Source organism: Notolepis coatsorum (genome assembly GCF_963971535.1).
Source record: "Notolepis coatsorum genome assembly, chromosome: 10".
Taxonomy (NCBI): Eukaryota; Metazoa; Chordata; class Actinopteri; order Aulopiformes; family Paralepididae; genus Notolepis; species Notolepis coatsorum.
In genome coordinates, this window is record NC_140174.1 from 68,395,680 (window position 1) to 68,412,456 (window position 16,777).

At 41.2% G+C, this 16,777-nt stretch overlaps 1 protein-coding gene across 1 annotated transcript in view; it reads right to left on the reverse strand.

The window, feature by feature from the left end:
• Positions 1-2,734: 2,734 nt before the first annotated feature.
• The window catches only part of LOC311236055 (uncharacterized protein), a 33,507-nt gene continuing 19,464 nt past the window's right edge, over positions 2,735-16,777 (reverse strand). The window contains exon 2 of the mRNA XM_084323644.1: positions 2,735-4,717. Within this exon, the coding sequence (XP_084179770.1) occupies positions 3,873-4,717 (845 nt within the window). The 3' untranslated portion in view covers positions 2,735-3,872. The remainder of the gene's footprint in view (positions 4,718-16,777) is intronic.

The window sequence follows — 16,777 nt, forward strand, 5'->3', positions numbered from 1 at the left end:
ATGGGGATTTGCTGCCACTCAGTAATGTAATGGCCATTGGTGTGAAGCACAACCATTACATTACTGTTTTGGGCACTGACTGACCTATAAAGATACTAAATCTTACACTGAAGGAGCTAATACTTTGTGTGGTGGGGGAAATAATCGAACCTGGCAAGTGGCAACACACCCTTACCACCACCCCCACTGTTTATATTGTATTATCTGTAAATGTTTTACTCTCATGTGTCTGTTCATGAAAGAAATTCCCACTGCTACTATGTCAAATTCTGAAAACTACTACCCAGAAGACAAAACTGCTTCTTTTTCATTTGAGATTTAGTGGTAGTTGGACCACCAACCTGTTTTCATTATTAGCCAGTTAGTGGAAAGTTGGGATTGGGATCAGTAACCACTTTACATAATCAAAGCCTCTGGGTGGCGGTATGTGCATGAGAACACTCACCTGCACGCACCTGCTGTTGAAGAAGACCATCCAACACGATGAGGAAACAGGTTTCCTTTTTCAGAACTGCACACTCTATGCATCTCTATGGTGATGACTGGTCAACATTGGCACGTATCACCGGTGGACAAAATATTTTTTGTGCCAAGATCTGATTAATGGTGTAGGAGGAGAACCCAGACTTAACAGACTGACAAACAGGGCTTGGTGATTCATTGAGTTTCAATTTAAATACAAATTTAGGCTTTTCTCAATCATGGAAAAAAAAGATCAAGATACAATTATTATTATGCCGCATTCCGTGTTGCTCTCATTTTGTCTTGTGTTGTAAATGCAGCACACCCTTCCTTCCCTCCAAGCCCAAACAGTAGTTTTTGGTAACTTGTAGAAGACGACAGAAAGGCAGCCTCTGGTTGAGAAGAAAGATAAAACAAATGCAGTCATCGTCATATGTTCAAATCAAGGAGTAATCGTGTTTAATAATCGTGAATTCAATATCAATCAAAATAATTGTGATTATGATTTTTGCCATAATTGAGCAGCCCTAAGATTCAGTATCTTGATCAGTGGCCAAAACAGTACATTTTACCAGCAAGTTCCAAAAACATCAGAACCGACCGGGCTGTATGGGTTAAATCACATACCAACTAATTAAATTTGTCAGCATTCCATTTGCTCAATACATTTTTTCACAATTAAAGATATTTTAGACAAGGTGCACCTTACAAGGACAGGAAGTATTTTAAGCAATTGTAACGACTGTCTAGAACTCTTCATTACCACCTCCCTGTGTGTATCAAATGTAATTATAGACTATACAACTCATTACTACCTAATGTGTAATAGATTAAATTATAAATATTGTTTAGACTGTATATCCTGTACATCGAATATATACTTTCCACCCCTGCAAATACTCTGTATATTCCCTAATATACTGTGTACTGTATATACTAGTGATACTTTATTGATGGTCCTTTGCATGATACTTCCGACATGTCATGTGTATATATTTCTACCGTTTTTTAAATATTTAAAGTTTTTATTTAAACTTCAATTTGTGACCATTATTCTAGATGTTGTTTTTGTCGTCTTTGTCTGAGCAAGCACCAAACCGAATTATTTGTACATGTAAATGTACTTGATTCAGAACTACATTAATTCATATGTAACCCATGTAGTGTTTATCTCTGTGGGGTTATAAAGAAGCCCAGATCTGCTTCCTCCAAAATACTGGCTTGTGTGGAGAAAAAACTAAATTGGAGAAGACAGCTGTTGGTTCCTTCAAGTCACCCAAGGTTACTGGGTCTCCAAAAAGGTTGACAGGGGAAAACAGTACAAAATATGGACACTGCAGGTGGAATTCACGTGCTGAAGTGCACCGGGAAAAGAGCACATCAATAATAATAATAAATTGTATTTGTAGTGCACTTTTCGTTCACTAGGATCCCAAAGTGCTACAGGGTTAAAACAGTTACAAAATAATTAATAATAATAATAAAATTAAATACAAAATAAAATTAAACATAGTTAAAAACATAGTATAAACAGAAAATTTTAAGAAGGAAAAATAAAATCACAAGAAATAGCTAGCAATCAAAGGCCTTTTGACCTCCATGCATGTATATATGGGAAAAAATTTACTCCAAGCACTAGATGTCAACATGACTAAAATGATCAGATACAACCAATGTTGTTTTAACAACAGGGTCAAGAAGAGGCTGAGGCAGAAGTATGTTTTAACGACCACATGGTATTTTACTCACTCGAAAATACGAATACCTGGAACACAAAATTGGTTGCAGACAGAATAAGCTCTCTGTAGGGCACGTCAGTTTATGAACCAAAACTAAACTAAAAAGCAACCCCTTTACAGGTTGAGGGAAACCACAGGGCCCGATGAGGACAATGCAATTGGTGAGACAAGTGACTCCCAAGTGACATACCCCCCATCACCTCTCTGAGGCCTCCTGGGCTGAAGCATCAACCTCTTGGGCTGCTGGGGCTGAAGCATCAACCTCTTGGGCTGCTGGGGCTGGGGTAACAACCTCTTGGGCTGCTGGGGCTGGGGTAACAACCTCTTGGGCTGCTGGGGCTGAAGCATCAACCTCTTGGGCTGCTGGGGCTGGGGTAACAACCTCTTGGGCTGCTGGGGCTGGGGTAACAACCTCTTGGGCTGCTGGGGCTGGTGTAACAACCTCTTGGGCTGCTGGGGTAACAACCTCTTGGGCTGCTGGGGCTGAAGCATCAACCTCTTGGGCTGCTGGGGCTGGGGTAACAACCTCTTGGGCTGCTGGGGCTGGGATAACAACCTCTTGGGCTGCTGGGGCTGGGGTAACAACCTCTTGGGCTGCTGGGGTAACAACCTCTTGGGCTGCTGGGGCTGGTGTAACAACCTCTTGGGCTGCAGGATGTAGGGCTGAAACACAGACCTCCTGGCCTGGAGAACTGATGACCGAGGCAGCAGCGGCAAGGGACGAGATATTATTTACGACCTAACGCTTTGAAGGACAGAGGGACGAGGACATGTGACAGATGCAAATACGACAAAGCAGGATAATATGGGGCAAAAAAGGAGCAACGGAGAGCACAAGAATTATGAATGATATATTAATGACATAAATAAGACATTGCACAATTCATGTTGTGAGCTACATACGGCATGACACAGTACACAGTCCTTGTGTCTGAAGTGACTGCAAACCTGATTACTGCTACAGCTTTGCTTCATTGTATTTGTCCACACAGAAATTAGCTGTTAGTTGAACCCTTCAGACGAAGAACCCCAGAAGTCTGTTAGTTGAACCTTTCAGACGAAGAACCCCAGAAGTCTGTTAGTTGAACCCTTCAGACAAAGAACCCTAGAAGTCTGTTAGTTGAACCCTTCAGAAAAATAACCCTAGAAGTCTGTTAGTTGAACCCTTCAGACAGAGAACCCTAAAAGTCTGTTTTTAATATTTTTGGACAGCCCATGTATTTCCAGTTGTAAAGTCAATTCAAATCATGTGGGTATAAATGTGATAGCAGTACATTGTACAAAAGTACACAACCTCTACCGTCTTTAATTATCAATGTACACAACGCTTCAACTTAAAACCCTCAGATAATTAGATTTGAAAACATGGACTTCTCCACTAACACTAAGTATGTATTGTATTACAATGTAATTGTTCATGAAGTAATCATTAGTTATATCTTAAGATGTTAAAGGTAGAATCTGTAATCAAACAGCGACCTATCGATGTTTGATAGCATTTCAGATTCTACCTTAAAGTCTGATACATGTGTAAACATCAAGTCACACCCACCACAGAGACTAAGCCACTACACAGACTAACCCAGAGGTAAAACATTCACAGTCAATGTCACACCCACCACACAGACTAACCACCTCATTGGAGCAGTCTTCTAAAAAGACATTACTGCTCTATGGTCTCTCTCCTGTATGAGTTGTCATGTGTTTTTGTACATGATGGTGTCGTCTAAACTCTTTCCCACAAACACTGCAGCTGTATGGTCTCTCTCCTGTATGAGTCCTCTTGTGCCTTTGGAAGTCTGAGGATTGAATAAACCCTTTCCCACACACACTGCAACTGTATGGTTTCTCTCCAGTATGAGTCTTCATGTGGTCCTGTACACTATCACGTCGGCTAAACCCTTTCCCACAAACACTGCAGCTGTATGGTTTCTCTCCTGCATGGATCCTCATGTGGACTGTGAGATTGGATTTAAACCTGAAATTCTTTTGACAAAGACTACAACTGTATGGTCTTTCTCCTGTGTGAATTCTCATGTGGTTATTCATATCCCCAACTTGATTGAATCCTTTACCACAGACACTGCAAACATGTGGTCTGTCTCCTGTGTAAGTATTCATGTGGCGTGTCAAACTAGATTTTAAGTAAAATTTCATGTTACAAATGTTAGTTGGTTCTGCTACTCCACAGCCCTCTCCATCAGCTTCTATTCTCATATGTTCAGTGGAGGTGCTGGGTAAAGGCTCTCTCTCTCTGTTTTCTACAGTCTGGTTAAGATGTGGGGACCAACTTTGGTGTTGATCATATAGGTTTCTGATGGAGGTTACAGTGTATATGGAGTCTTTGGGAACAGTCTCCTCCAGTCCTTGAAGCTGCTCTTCCTCTTGACTGGTCCAGGTTTCCTCCTCTTCCTCTTTAATCTGTAGGAGCTCTGGGTCCTCCTGCTCCAGACTGGGGCTCCTCTCCTGCTGCTCAGGGGGAACCTCCTCTTTACTGACAAAGAGCTGTGGGGGGTCTGGAGGGAAGGACAGAACAGAATCTTAGACAGCTTTCAAATACAACCTCCTGCGCTTTCATTTTGAAGGGCAAATCTGTCAACCAGAAATCTCTACTACTGACTGAGGGGTGGGTAATGGAAGGTGGTGGAACAAGACATGGAGCATGAAATTGAAAGTGAAAACAAGGACGAAGATGTAAACTAAACTAAAACAAATTATAAAGATGTGAATTATTGAAACAATTCCAGCCAAAGAAGAACAGAAGAGTCGTATCTTATGGGGATCATAACCATAATATAACATGGTTATTTTTAAGGATCCACATGTGGTTGGAAGGTTTGTGGGGGGGGAATTGGAGGGGTGCGTTCAGAATTATTAGAAGTGGGATGGTCGTTATTGATCTTTATTGACTGTGTCTCAAAGTGTCAGAGGGATAGAGAGTTAAAAATCGATACACTTGATTACAGCTGTGTGACATGCTTTCCTCTTGATTTTACAGTTAAATAATAGGGAGGGAGTGATGAGCGATGAGCTGCTGACAGATGCCGAGGGGTTTCAGAGCCTTCTAGGTGTGTCTGGGCAGAGAGAAACGACCAGATTCAGAAGGGAAGAAGGTCAAGTCAAATCAAGTCCCCATAGGAAATCACCCTATTTTAACTCTGAAGAACTGGTCCGACGTGAAACGTTCGTTACAAGTATCGCAGATAAATTTCAAAGGTACTCACAGTTGCACGAGGGTCTTGGACAGAGAAACGCAATGGTTTGAAAGCTCGGCGTTGCTAATAAACATTTAAAATAATTTTTATAAACGTGTAAACAGTGAAGAAAGTATGGCTGCTCTCCACCGAACGCCGCAATGAGGAGTAGGGTATATTTGCAGAGCCGCACTGCCGTCTCGTGATGTTTACACGTTTATAAAAATTATTTTAAATGTTTATTAGCAACGCCAAGCTTTCAAACCATTGCGTTTCTCTGTCCAAGACTCTCGTGCAACTGTGAGTACCTTTGAAATTTCTCTGCGATACTTGTATAATGAACGTTTCGCGTCGGACCAGTTCTTCAGAGTTAAAATAGGGTGGTTTCCTATGGGGGAGCAAGGGACTGTGGATTCACTCGGCCAAACCTTGTTGGCGTGCATCACAGTCACGAAAGGGGCTAACTCTGCTGGTCCCCACCCAGCTGTATGTTATCCCTAGGGTCTGAAACAGACAGACCAAAGAAGCCTTCTGGTGAAAATAGTGTATAAAGTCACTGTGTGTGTATGTCATCACATGAAAGCATAGAAATAATACTGATTTCTCTATAGCTACTAGTCACAAGCATAATTATGTTAGCTAGCAACAAGCCTTGCTCCCATGTACACACAGTGATTTTATCTTTGTTTACTACTGTGTAGTATTTGTGTTTCAAACCGAAGAGAGAGATAACATTAGCTTGCATAACGTCGCATTCCATGGGCCTGCCATGCAGACTAGATGCTAGGTTCGCCTTCATTCAATCGTGTGCAGACCTTGTAATTGCAGTGCATAGATCTTTGCAAGTAAATGTTCAGTGAATACCATGGTTACAAGAAGGATGAGCTTGCTAAGCAGTTTTGTGTTTCTACGTAGAATATTTAGGCTGCTATACATTTGGAAATGGCCACATAGCTGTATCTCTAACCGCACTTCCCCAAAACTGGCAATGAGGCTCCCCGTTTGTTAACACTAGAACAGTGGGCCTAGTGGCCCTTCTGTGGACCACGGCCAGCGTGGTCAAACAACCCCAGAGAATAATGCCTTCCCTCCCTGCTCTAACCAATGTGCTGTGGTGTAGCCTGCATCACGTTGCCTGCATCATCTGCATAATCTAATCAAATGCATGTAAGGTTTGTGTTAGGGTTTGCGTTTAAAGAGAAAAACACATGACTTTATTTACAGTGTATTTTGAGATTAATGAGGAATGAGGAGCTTAGGGATGTGCGTGAGTAATCGATTACTCGTAGCTATGAGAAAAATCGATCTTAAATTATTAATAATTTTTATGAAACATTTTTATTTTGAAATTCTTTATTTATTTTTTTACATATTTGTTTCATTATTTTTTTTAAACATGACATAAAATTAGACACGAGCATTAACAGTAAATATCCAACGTAAATCACAGAACTATACATTCCATTTGAATCAATATAAATGTAGTTTACGAGATATATACCTAATACTTGCAATCCAATACAATACATACATAAATTATGCTCTTGCTCGCTCTTCCCCCCAGGACCCCCACTTGGATAATCCATCCATTTTCATTAGTTTCTAACCAGGAATTACAATTCATATGCTAGCCTTTATTCTCTCCACCACTTCTAACCAGATTGCAATGGTGGTTTCACTGACACCTAAAATTCTTGCTGTAGATATCTCTAGATAAATCACATCAAGATAGGTAAGAACCCATACCTTCCAGCACATTTTATCCGGTTGAATCCATCATTATGCTATCAGCTTTTTAGCTGCTGTGAGAACGGACAAAACTAGTCTCTTTAGCTGTATAGAGGCTGCAAACTGAGAAACATCATTCAACAGCAATACAGAGGGCTGTACAGGTATGTTCAGAAATAAAAATTCTGATAATTGCAGGGTCACTTCTTCCGAGAATATCTTAACAGGTGGGCAATCCCAATACATATGCATAAATGTATGTAAATTTATGATTTTTTTTTTTTTTTTTATTCTTTATTTTTTTTTTTACACATTTGTTTCACATGTATGTGTAAGATTATAACAGTTTGTTGGTTTCTGTTGAGAGTCACAGCCATCGTGACCCCGCAATTGCCATCTAGTCCCCCCATACAGACGCTATTAAGACAGTGGAAAGTGACCGACCAGGATGACAGAGGCGGTGTTGAAGTGCCACAAACAACTAGTGACACTTTTTATTATGACATCCTGTTCTCCCTGTCACTTGTAAGATATAAAGGATTAAGCATATGTTTATTATATATATATCTGTTTTAAATCTAAAGCATATGTTAACACTTTGACTGCCTAAAAACGCTTTACAGCGTCATTGCTGGCCATGCTAAAGTTGCCGGGGGACGCTGTACAGCGTCCTTATATCAATATTTCAAAAATCTGGAATCGGATTCATATTCCCCCTCCGCTGGCCTGAGGTCCACCAGCAGGACCCACTGAGCTCTCTGGCGGTTCAGGAGCGCCATCTGGTGGCCGATCGGCGCAACCGCTTAACAGGAAGCGCAGTAGAGGTTTTGCTGGTCGGCCCTATTACTTCCGGGCACTCGGTATTGGTTCCGGCATTCTAGCTCGTCACTCTACATAGCGATCGATTGCCAATAACTCGATAAACAACATGATTTGGACGTATATACCATTATACAAGCTGGAGATGGACCGGGTAATAATATATCCCATAATGATACAATTTCTACTCGACGATGATCGCCCAACGGCGCGCGGAGACTGGGGTGAGTTTCAGCGTGTAACGTTACCATCTTCGATACTAACTGCTTTTATCAACATTTGACCCACATTAGATGATTGGTATAACGCTGCCCACGGAATTATAAACGCCCCCTCGCCCATCCGGTCAACATCAGATGACGTGTAGTAACTTCTAGAAGTACGTCTAGTTGGAATTTTTTATATCGCGCTGATTGCCATCAAACTGTATTTCATCATCAATATAATGCATTTGGGGCTATATATCACGTTCTGGAGAAAGTTGCAGAAAGAGATGAAAACATACTTATACATTAGACCATACTTTACTATGAATATGTGAATGAAAAAGTTTAACGTTGCTACACAATGAACAATACATATAGGACTTTGAATGGGCCCTAATAATGGCAATGTAGCAATAGAATTAAAAAAGTTATAGCCCTGCAAAGAAGGGGACTTTCTCCATAGACAAATAGCGCTGGCAATCTATGGTATATCATTAATTTAACCCAAGGCAACCAAAGTGTTAAGAGATGACTTAAGCGTCAGTAATTATGAAGAATGTCTTTGTATTATTCCTCCTACTTGTGTAAAACTGTAAGAACTATAACTATAGACTCTAAAAACAGTAACTTGTGTAAGACTACAATATATTGTGTAGTCCTGGAGAATGGAAAGAGAAGGCCTCTTATCTTACTGTTAGTAAAGCCAGGAATGTGGCCTTGACAACGGCTCCGAGCAGAGGAGCAGAGGAGAGAATCGCTGCCTGCAGAGTTAACCCTTGCAGTTATGAGGCAGAGAGCTATACTTTAAACTACTATGATGTGTGGGCATATCAATCAGTGTTTAAGTATACAAGTATTGAATTGTACATGTATATATATGCTATATCTGCTTTCTGTAGAATTTGGATCATTGCAGACATGCATAAATGTTTAGTGACATAATGGGGTTTTTCCACAGCCATAAGAAATCTATTACCTTCTCAGTTACAGTAACGGCTGGAAAAGGGAGGAGTGATCATTTTTATGTGTTATGTGTTGATTGGCTGGTAGAATGACATCACTATGACATCACTGTATTTAGACCAATAGTAAGAGGTCTTGATGTGATGCAGAACCTGTATATAAAGGCCAGCTCGCTTCCTAAAATGTGAAAGGTATAGGAAAGAGAGGGAAATCTTTTATAAAAGTCTGGTAGAGTTGGGAGTCTCTTCCTTCTCTCTTAAATCTTTCTTTGGCATGGATAATGAGAACCACCAGCTGATCACAGAGGCAGTGCTGACATTTCTGCATGCTTCAGAGCTGTACCAGAGGATATAGCGTTATTGTATTTATTAGTATTGGACAGGCAAGAGGAGCAGAGAAGAAGGAGATAGTGTGTTTTGAAGATGAGAAGAAGAAGAGGGTAAACAATCAAAAGTTGGTTTACCAGAGGCCTAACTATGGCACACCACTAGCGTAGTATAAGAACTGAGGAGGGCAGTAATACGCCTGCGGGAAATTCAAAAGAAGAAAGAAAAAGAAGAAGAAGAGCTCATCAAAAGAATTGCGGAGGGCATGAGTCTACACTGCCGGAAATTCTAAAGAAGAAGAAGATCCCAGTCAGATTTTCAGACTTTTCCACTTTGAAGAGTTTTTATAGAGCCAGGCAATGTCGAGCGGTGTATGTGGCATGGCCTGGCAATTTTTCAGAGTGGAGTCCCTATGACAAAGCTCTGTTTTTTTAGATGCTCTAAATCTTTTAAATGATAGCGACAAAGAGAGTTTTTGCTATGCTAAGAAAGAGATGTTTTGTTTTATACTTATTTTAACTGGATTGGACATTTTCAAGACAGAATCTTTGTAACTTACTTTTTCTAATTAAAACAACTTTGTTTAAAGGGGCTATGTACTGCTATTCCTAGCACTATTTGGGCAACTTTACACAATTCCTGTTAGTCTATTGAAGACATTTGTAAGGTTTCTTTCAAAAAAATGCATTGTTTTATATTTCTAATCAAGTACTCAAAACCATCATTTTCAGCCTCAAGAAATCAGGCTGTTATGGCCTGGCTCCGCCCATAAGCCCACAGTCTGCACTGGTAGAGGGAGGGAGGGAGGGGGGGGAAGAGAGAGAGAGAGAGAGAGAGAGAGAGAGAGAGAGAGAGAGAGAGAGAAGGAAAAAAAAGGCTGTTAATGACAAGGCCCCCTCTCTCCCTCCCTCCCTCTCTCTTCCTTTCTCTCCCTCTCGGCGACGCGCGGCCGGCAGGTACCCAACCCCCCCCCCCCCCCCTCCCCCAAGTGCCCCCTCTCTCTCCATCTCTCTCTCCCTCTCTCTTCCTTTCTCTCCCTCTCGGTGATGAGTCCGCGCGCGCGCGCGAGAGAGAGAGAGAGAGAGAGAGAGAGAGAGAGAGAGAGGGAGGGGGGGGTGGGAGAGAGAGAGAGAGAGAGAGAGAGAGAGAGAGAGAAAAAAAAAAGGCCGTTAATGACGAGGCCCCCTCTCTCCCTCCCTCCCTCTCTTCCTTTCTCTCCCTCTCGGATCTCGGTGACGCGCGGCCGGCAGGTACCCCCCCCCCAAGTGCCCCCTCTCTCTCCATCTCTCTCTCCCTCTCTCTTCCTTTCTCTCCCTCCAGAGCGCACGGGCCCCACTCCGCCTCGCAGCTGAGGAAGTGGCTTCCTCCACTCGCTGTCTAGTCTAGGTAGAATGGGGGCGGGCATTAGCTCCAACCACAGAGCCAATTGCATCACCCAGCGGCCGTATTACGTATATCGGTCGTTCAAATCAAAATGGCCTGATTTACTGGAGGAGGAAAGGGGCTGAGCTGAAACAGAGCAATCCGCCAATATGGTATTTAGACACTAAAACACATTGATACGAACTCCTATTACTATAATACAATGCTAGAGACTGAAAAATGACATTTATAGTACATAGCCCCTTTAAATACTTATTGAATTCGTGGACTGCTTTCCTTCATGCCGTTCTATCGCAATGTGTCACGACGCTGGCCTCGCCCTGCTCTCATCCGAGGTAAAACGGTATAGCTATATTCTGGAAGCCATGCAGATTGAATCAATTGCTGGTTACTGCTTTTTAGCTAAAGTTATATAAAGGATATAATATATATATGTATATATGGCACTGTTTGTTGTTTGCGGGCGCCGGTATCTCTGTGTTCGACAGGCTCCATTGGATTTGTGGGAAACTGAGAGTCTAGCCACTGCAGGGCATGACGATCGGGCCACGGATTGATGGACCTGTCGAATTGATAAGGGGTACTGGGGCTTGCAAATGATTATTAAGTGTTTCCTAAAAAATTATGATAATGGTGGTGACGGTGATGGTGATAATATAATTACTATTATTATAGGCAAAGGAGTTCTCCCAGACATACATTCGGTTTATTACAAACAAAGAAGAGGTTAACAACTCTTCTATGCTTATATTTCATATCAACTGGATATAACTAACTAGTGACTATGAAGTAAGCGTGATTAGGAATAGTAATTGACCCGAGAACTTAGCGAGTTTAGCACCTCGCTGGGGGATATCGGGCGGCCACAGGGTTCTATCTCGAGTAGGTGATCTGAGATAGATAAGAGACAACCCGTCGGCTTTCAACAGTTTGTGAATGAAAAAAATTAAGTAAAAATAAATAAATAAAAAGAATTAAAAAAAATATTAAATAAAAAAAATCTTTTCGAGTAATACACGATCACTCGAGTACAGCATGCGATCAATCTATCTGGATTCTTCTTTAAAGGGGAACTATTTTACAATTTCTTTCACTATTTGGGCACTTTTACACAATTCCTGTGAGTCTATGGAACACCTCTGTAATATATATATATATTTTTTATTCATTGTTTTGTATTTCTAATCAAGTCCTCAAAAACAGCATTTTTCTACCTCAAGATCTCGAGCTGTTTTGACCTGGGCTCCTAAACCACTGCGCATCGTCGTGTTCGCCTGAACATTAACATGCAGCAGTGACTATATGACATCACATATAGGCACATTTTCAAACGACTCAGTTCAGTGAGGGTGAATATTGTGAGAGGAGAATTGGAAGAATGCGCCAATATGAGAATTTTGAGACATAGATCATATTAATATAAGTTCACATAGCTAGGAAACAATGCTAAACACTCAAAAAGGTTCCCCTTTAAAATGCCCATCCCTAAGCTGTACCGTCTGGTTTGTCTGGTTGAATAGTTTCCCATTGTCTGATCGTTAAACTGATACCTATAGCCATACATTTCTTCTTGATTTGGAGCAGTGGAAATATTTTTTATAATTTTTGGAACAGTGTGTTTCTGGAGAAGAGTGAGGGAAAAAAAAGAAAAGAAAAGCCATGTGATCCAGTGTTTTTCCTCAATATCTCCACAAAGCTTGCGAGTTATCGGTAACTGAATTTCATTTATCATACCATGAAAGCTCATGACAACTTTTGACCAGATAAATGGATATCCATTAGGGCTGGGCGATATGGCCTAAATATGATATCACGATATTTTCTGACCTTTCGGCGATACACGATACACATCACGATGTTTTTCTTTTTTACCCCAAACAATTCATTATGAGGCTTACCAAAACAGTATTTGAGTTTGCAAGCTAACATTAAAGACAAAATAAAATACCCATGCATTTAGCATTTTTATATTATATATTAGATTTAGATTATTAGATTATATATTGCATATGAGATATTATATGATTTAGATATGAAATATGATGAATTGAAAATGGGGGACCCTGATGTAAACAAGACTAAAGTCTTTCTCTGGTCTGCATCCCCTTAACAATTGTATGTATTGAGCTGTACTGTACCCATTCTGCAATATGTTAATAAAGTTTTAAATCAATCAATCAATAAATAGCATTTTAGCATTTTTATGAAACTACTGTATATATGTATGTCTCTAAATGTTTTGATGAATTGAAAATGGAGGACCCTTATGTAAAAAAGCCGAAAGTCTTTTTCTGGTCTTCATCCTCCTGTACTGTATTGTACCCATTCTGCAACCTTTTAATACAGTTTTCATTCATTCATTCTGACGGAAACATAATCATTTTGATTGACAGTCGAGTCTGCCAATGACGTCACACCGCTTGCACCCGCCCTGCTGTTCTTAGCACCAATCGGCAAGCGCTTAGTTTTTGACTTCCTGAGTGTGCTGAACAACAACAAAGCTACTAACGTTAGCTCCCCGCGGCCGTCGAGTAGGAGACCAGTGCTCCACAGGATGACTAAATGAGGCATAATGATTTTACTACAACGAATGTTATAATAAAAGCCTTTCCATACATCTGTCTGATTGAAAACTTTATTAACAGACCGCGGAATGGGCATATCTCAGCACGGGCTGAGATATGAACGAGTAACGTGTGGACAGATTGACGCGACACAATCCTCTTGGGCAAAACATCACGATATCCACGATACGTTGAAAAAGTGTATCGTTAATGAACTGTACCCGATATTTATATAATATCGTCATATCGCCCAGCCCTAATATCCATAAATCATATTCCTGGAATTGATTGGACCGGCCCAGCTGTTCTAGTGTTAAATAGGTGCACAATATAGGCTAACAAGGTGAAAAGGGCCTTTTTAATTTAGTCTTTAAACCAAAGAAAGAATGATCATCTTCCGCACTTTCATTTCGAATGGGAAATTAAATCTGTCATCCTGAAGTCTCCCTGCTGGTGTCCAATATAGTCTGAGCTTGACACTTTGGATGTACTGTAGTTCGGGTGGCTTTGAGAACCATGTATGTAAATTGAAAAAATAAAATAAAATAAACGAAACGAAACGAAACGTAAGTCTTCAGGGGTAGGGCCCGACAAGCCTAGTGCTTCTCCCTAGCCCTTTTCGGACAATTGGACAATAGCAGCTGGTAAAACTTTGGCGATTTATGGAATGACCGTTGTTATGTGTCCAAAGCCTGAAATAAAAATAACTGAACTGAACTGTTTACAGAATAATTATACTCTCAAACTATATACTGTAGGTCAAACTAGTAGATCACTTAGGTCTTCTGACCAAGGCTTACTGATTGTCCCTCGCTCTAGACTTGATTGTGCCTTTGAAGTTACGGCTCTGACACTGTGGAAACATTCTTCCTATAGGCTAACGACCTGCAGACTCTGTTGACGCCTTTAAAAAGCAGCTGAAGACTCATTCATTCAAACTGGCCTTTGTTTTGTCATTTTAATTTTTTTTTTTTAGGTCCGAAATAACAGTGAACTTAAAACGTAGAGAGGAATTCCTGGATTTTTAAACCTGGACCCCATTTTTCCATCATGTGAATAAATAATACTTCCCCCCCCCCCCCCCACATCTCATCAGTCTATGAGAAGCGGTGCTCACGGAGGACAAGGAACATCATCATGCACTGCTCTGTTGTAATTCAAAATTGAACCATTTTATCACACTTTTTACTTCTTACTGATGCACTGCTCTGTTGTATGTTAAATACCCTGTTGTATGTCCGTTCTATTTTATAATTTTTAGACTATTTTTAAACCGAATCATTTTAAACAATTTCTTTTATTTATATTACTGAATGAAACTGTAAACAGAGAGGCCTATTGGGATGCTAGATCCTAATGTGAAGCACTGTGATTTACCTTACCTTGCTACCTCTCTATCTTTTTTATGCTCGCTTATGCCTGTACTTTTTACTGTTGTGAAGCACTTTGAACTGCAACTTCTGTATGAAAAGTGCTATACAAATAAAGTTATTATTATTATATTATTATCATCAGAGACGCTTCTCACCCCAACCATGGACTGTTCACCCGCCTGTGGGGTACTCGCTGTAACGGATCCCCGTATATTGAGTGGCTTATAAACGTACTGATGGTATAATCACTGTTTTATTTATCCTTTTACATCGTATTACATTTCCTTTTAAAACAATAACATTCTCACCGTAAGAGATATGGCCTCATACGGGTCCATTAAAACTTGTTGCTTATTCCTTCTCTCGCAATGTACTGTCAAACTGTCAACAAAAGCCAGTGACAGCGACCGGAAAACACTGCCTCGCGACATGGATTTACATAAATTAAAGTCACAATTATAATGTTTTTCTTTTCTTTTTACTAAAAGTAAACCTTCAAAACATATAATTCAATTCAAAACAATATCACATGTCATCAATGCATAGTGCTTAAACAGCTTCTAGCAATAAAACCAATTTCTGGACAGGCCGCTCCACTATGGAGGGCCTGCCGTTGCGCTCTCCTTTGTGGTTCAGTCCCTTATCTCCAAGCAAGATCTTGACCCGTCTCACAAGTCCATCCTTGCCCTGAATGACTTCTGAGACGCTCCCAAGCCTCCATTGGCTTCGTGGCAAGGTGTCATCTTTGTCCATGACTACATCACTGACTTGCAGGTTCCTTTTAGTGTTATGCCAGCACTGTCTTGTCATGATGCTGTGGAGGTACTCCGTTTTCCATCTACTCCAAAATTGTTCTGTCAAGTATTGAACCTGACGCCATCTCTTTCGTCCATACAGATCCTCTCTTTCGAATTTGCCAGGTGGAGGCAAGGCTGCAGTGGATTTCATTGTGAGCAGGTGGTTGGGAGTAAGTGGCTCTAAACTATTTGGGCTGTTTAGAGTATCGACCGTGAGTGGACGGCTGTTCACAATAGCCGTGGTCTCATAAAAGAAGGTGCGCAATGACGCATCACTGAGCCTGCCAGGGGCGAGCAGCAGAGTGGCACTGAGGATGCTTCTCACAGTTCTTATTTGCCGTTCCCACACGCCTCCTGCATGGCTGGCATGAGGTGCATTCGTTACAAAGTCACACTGCTTTTCTGTGAGAAATGTGTTCAGTCTGTCTGTGTCCAACTCTTTCAAAGCAGCATTCAGTTCGTTTTTTGCACCCATGAAATTTGTGCCTTGGTCGCATTTAATTTGTCGCACAGCACCTCTTAATGCAATGAAGCATCTCAGTCCATTAATGAAAGTGTCTGTGGACAAGTCTTCCAGCATCTCAATGTGAATGGCTCTAGAGCAGAAGCAGGTGAAGAGCAACCCATACCTTTTCTCTTGTTTTCTTCCTTGCTTTGTCAAAAAGGGGCCAAAACAGCCCATCCCACAGTATGTGAACGGTGCCGTGGGTTCTGTTCGTTCAACAGGCAAGTCACTCATCCGTTGGCCTTCAACAGGTCTTCTCAGCCTTCGACACGTCATACAGTGACAGATGTAGGTTGCGACAGCTCTGCTCAGTCCACAGATCCAATAGCCACTGGACCTAATTTCATTGATGGTGAAGCCTTTACCCTGATGTTTCACTCTTTCATGATGATGGGCGATGATCAGATTCGTCATGTGATATCTCTGAGGAATGACAGTTGGGTGTTTGAATGTGCTCTGGAAAGATGAACGGCTGAGCCTGCCTCCGACCTTAAGCACACCCTCTGTGTCCAGGAAAGGGTCTAGGTGGTGCAGCTTGCTGTGTCTTGGTAGCCGATGTCCTTTGCTTAGTAGCTTTATCTCATCTCCGTATGCTTGGCTTTGTATGTCCTTGATGATGAGTCTCTCTGAACTTTGTCTTTCATCAACTGTTGAGAGGTCACATGATTTGACTTTTCTTGCACGCCGCAGGAGACGTGCCACTGCCTTGATGGCCTGA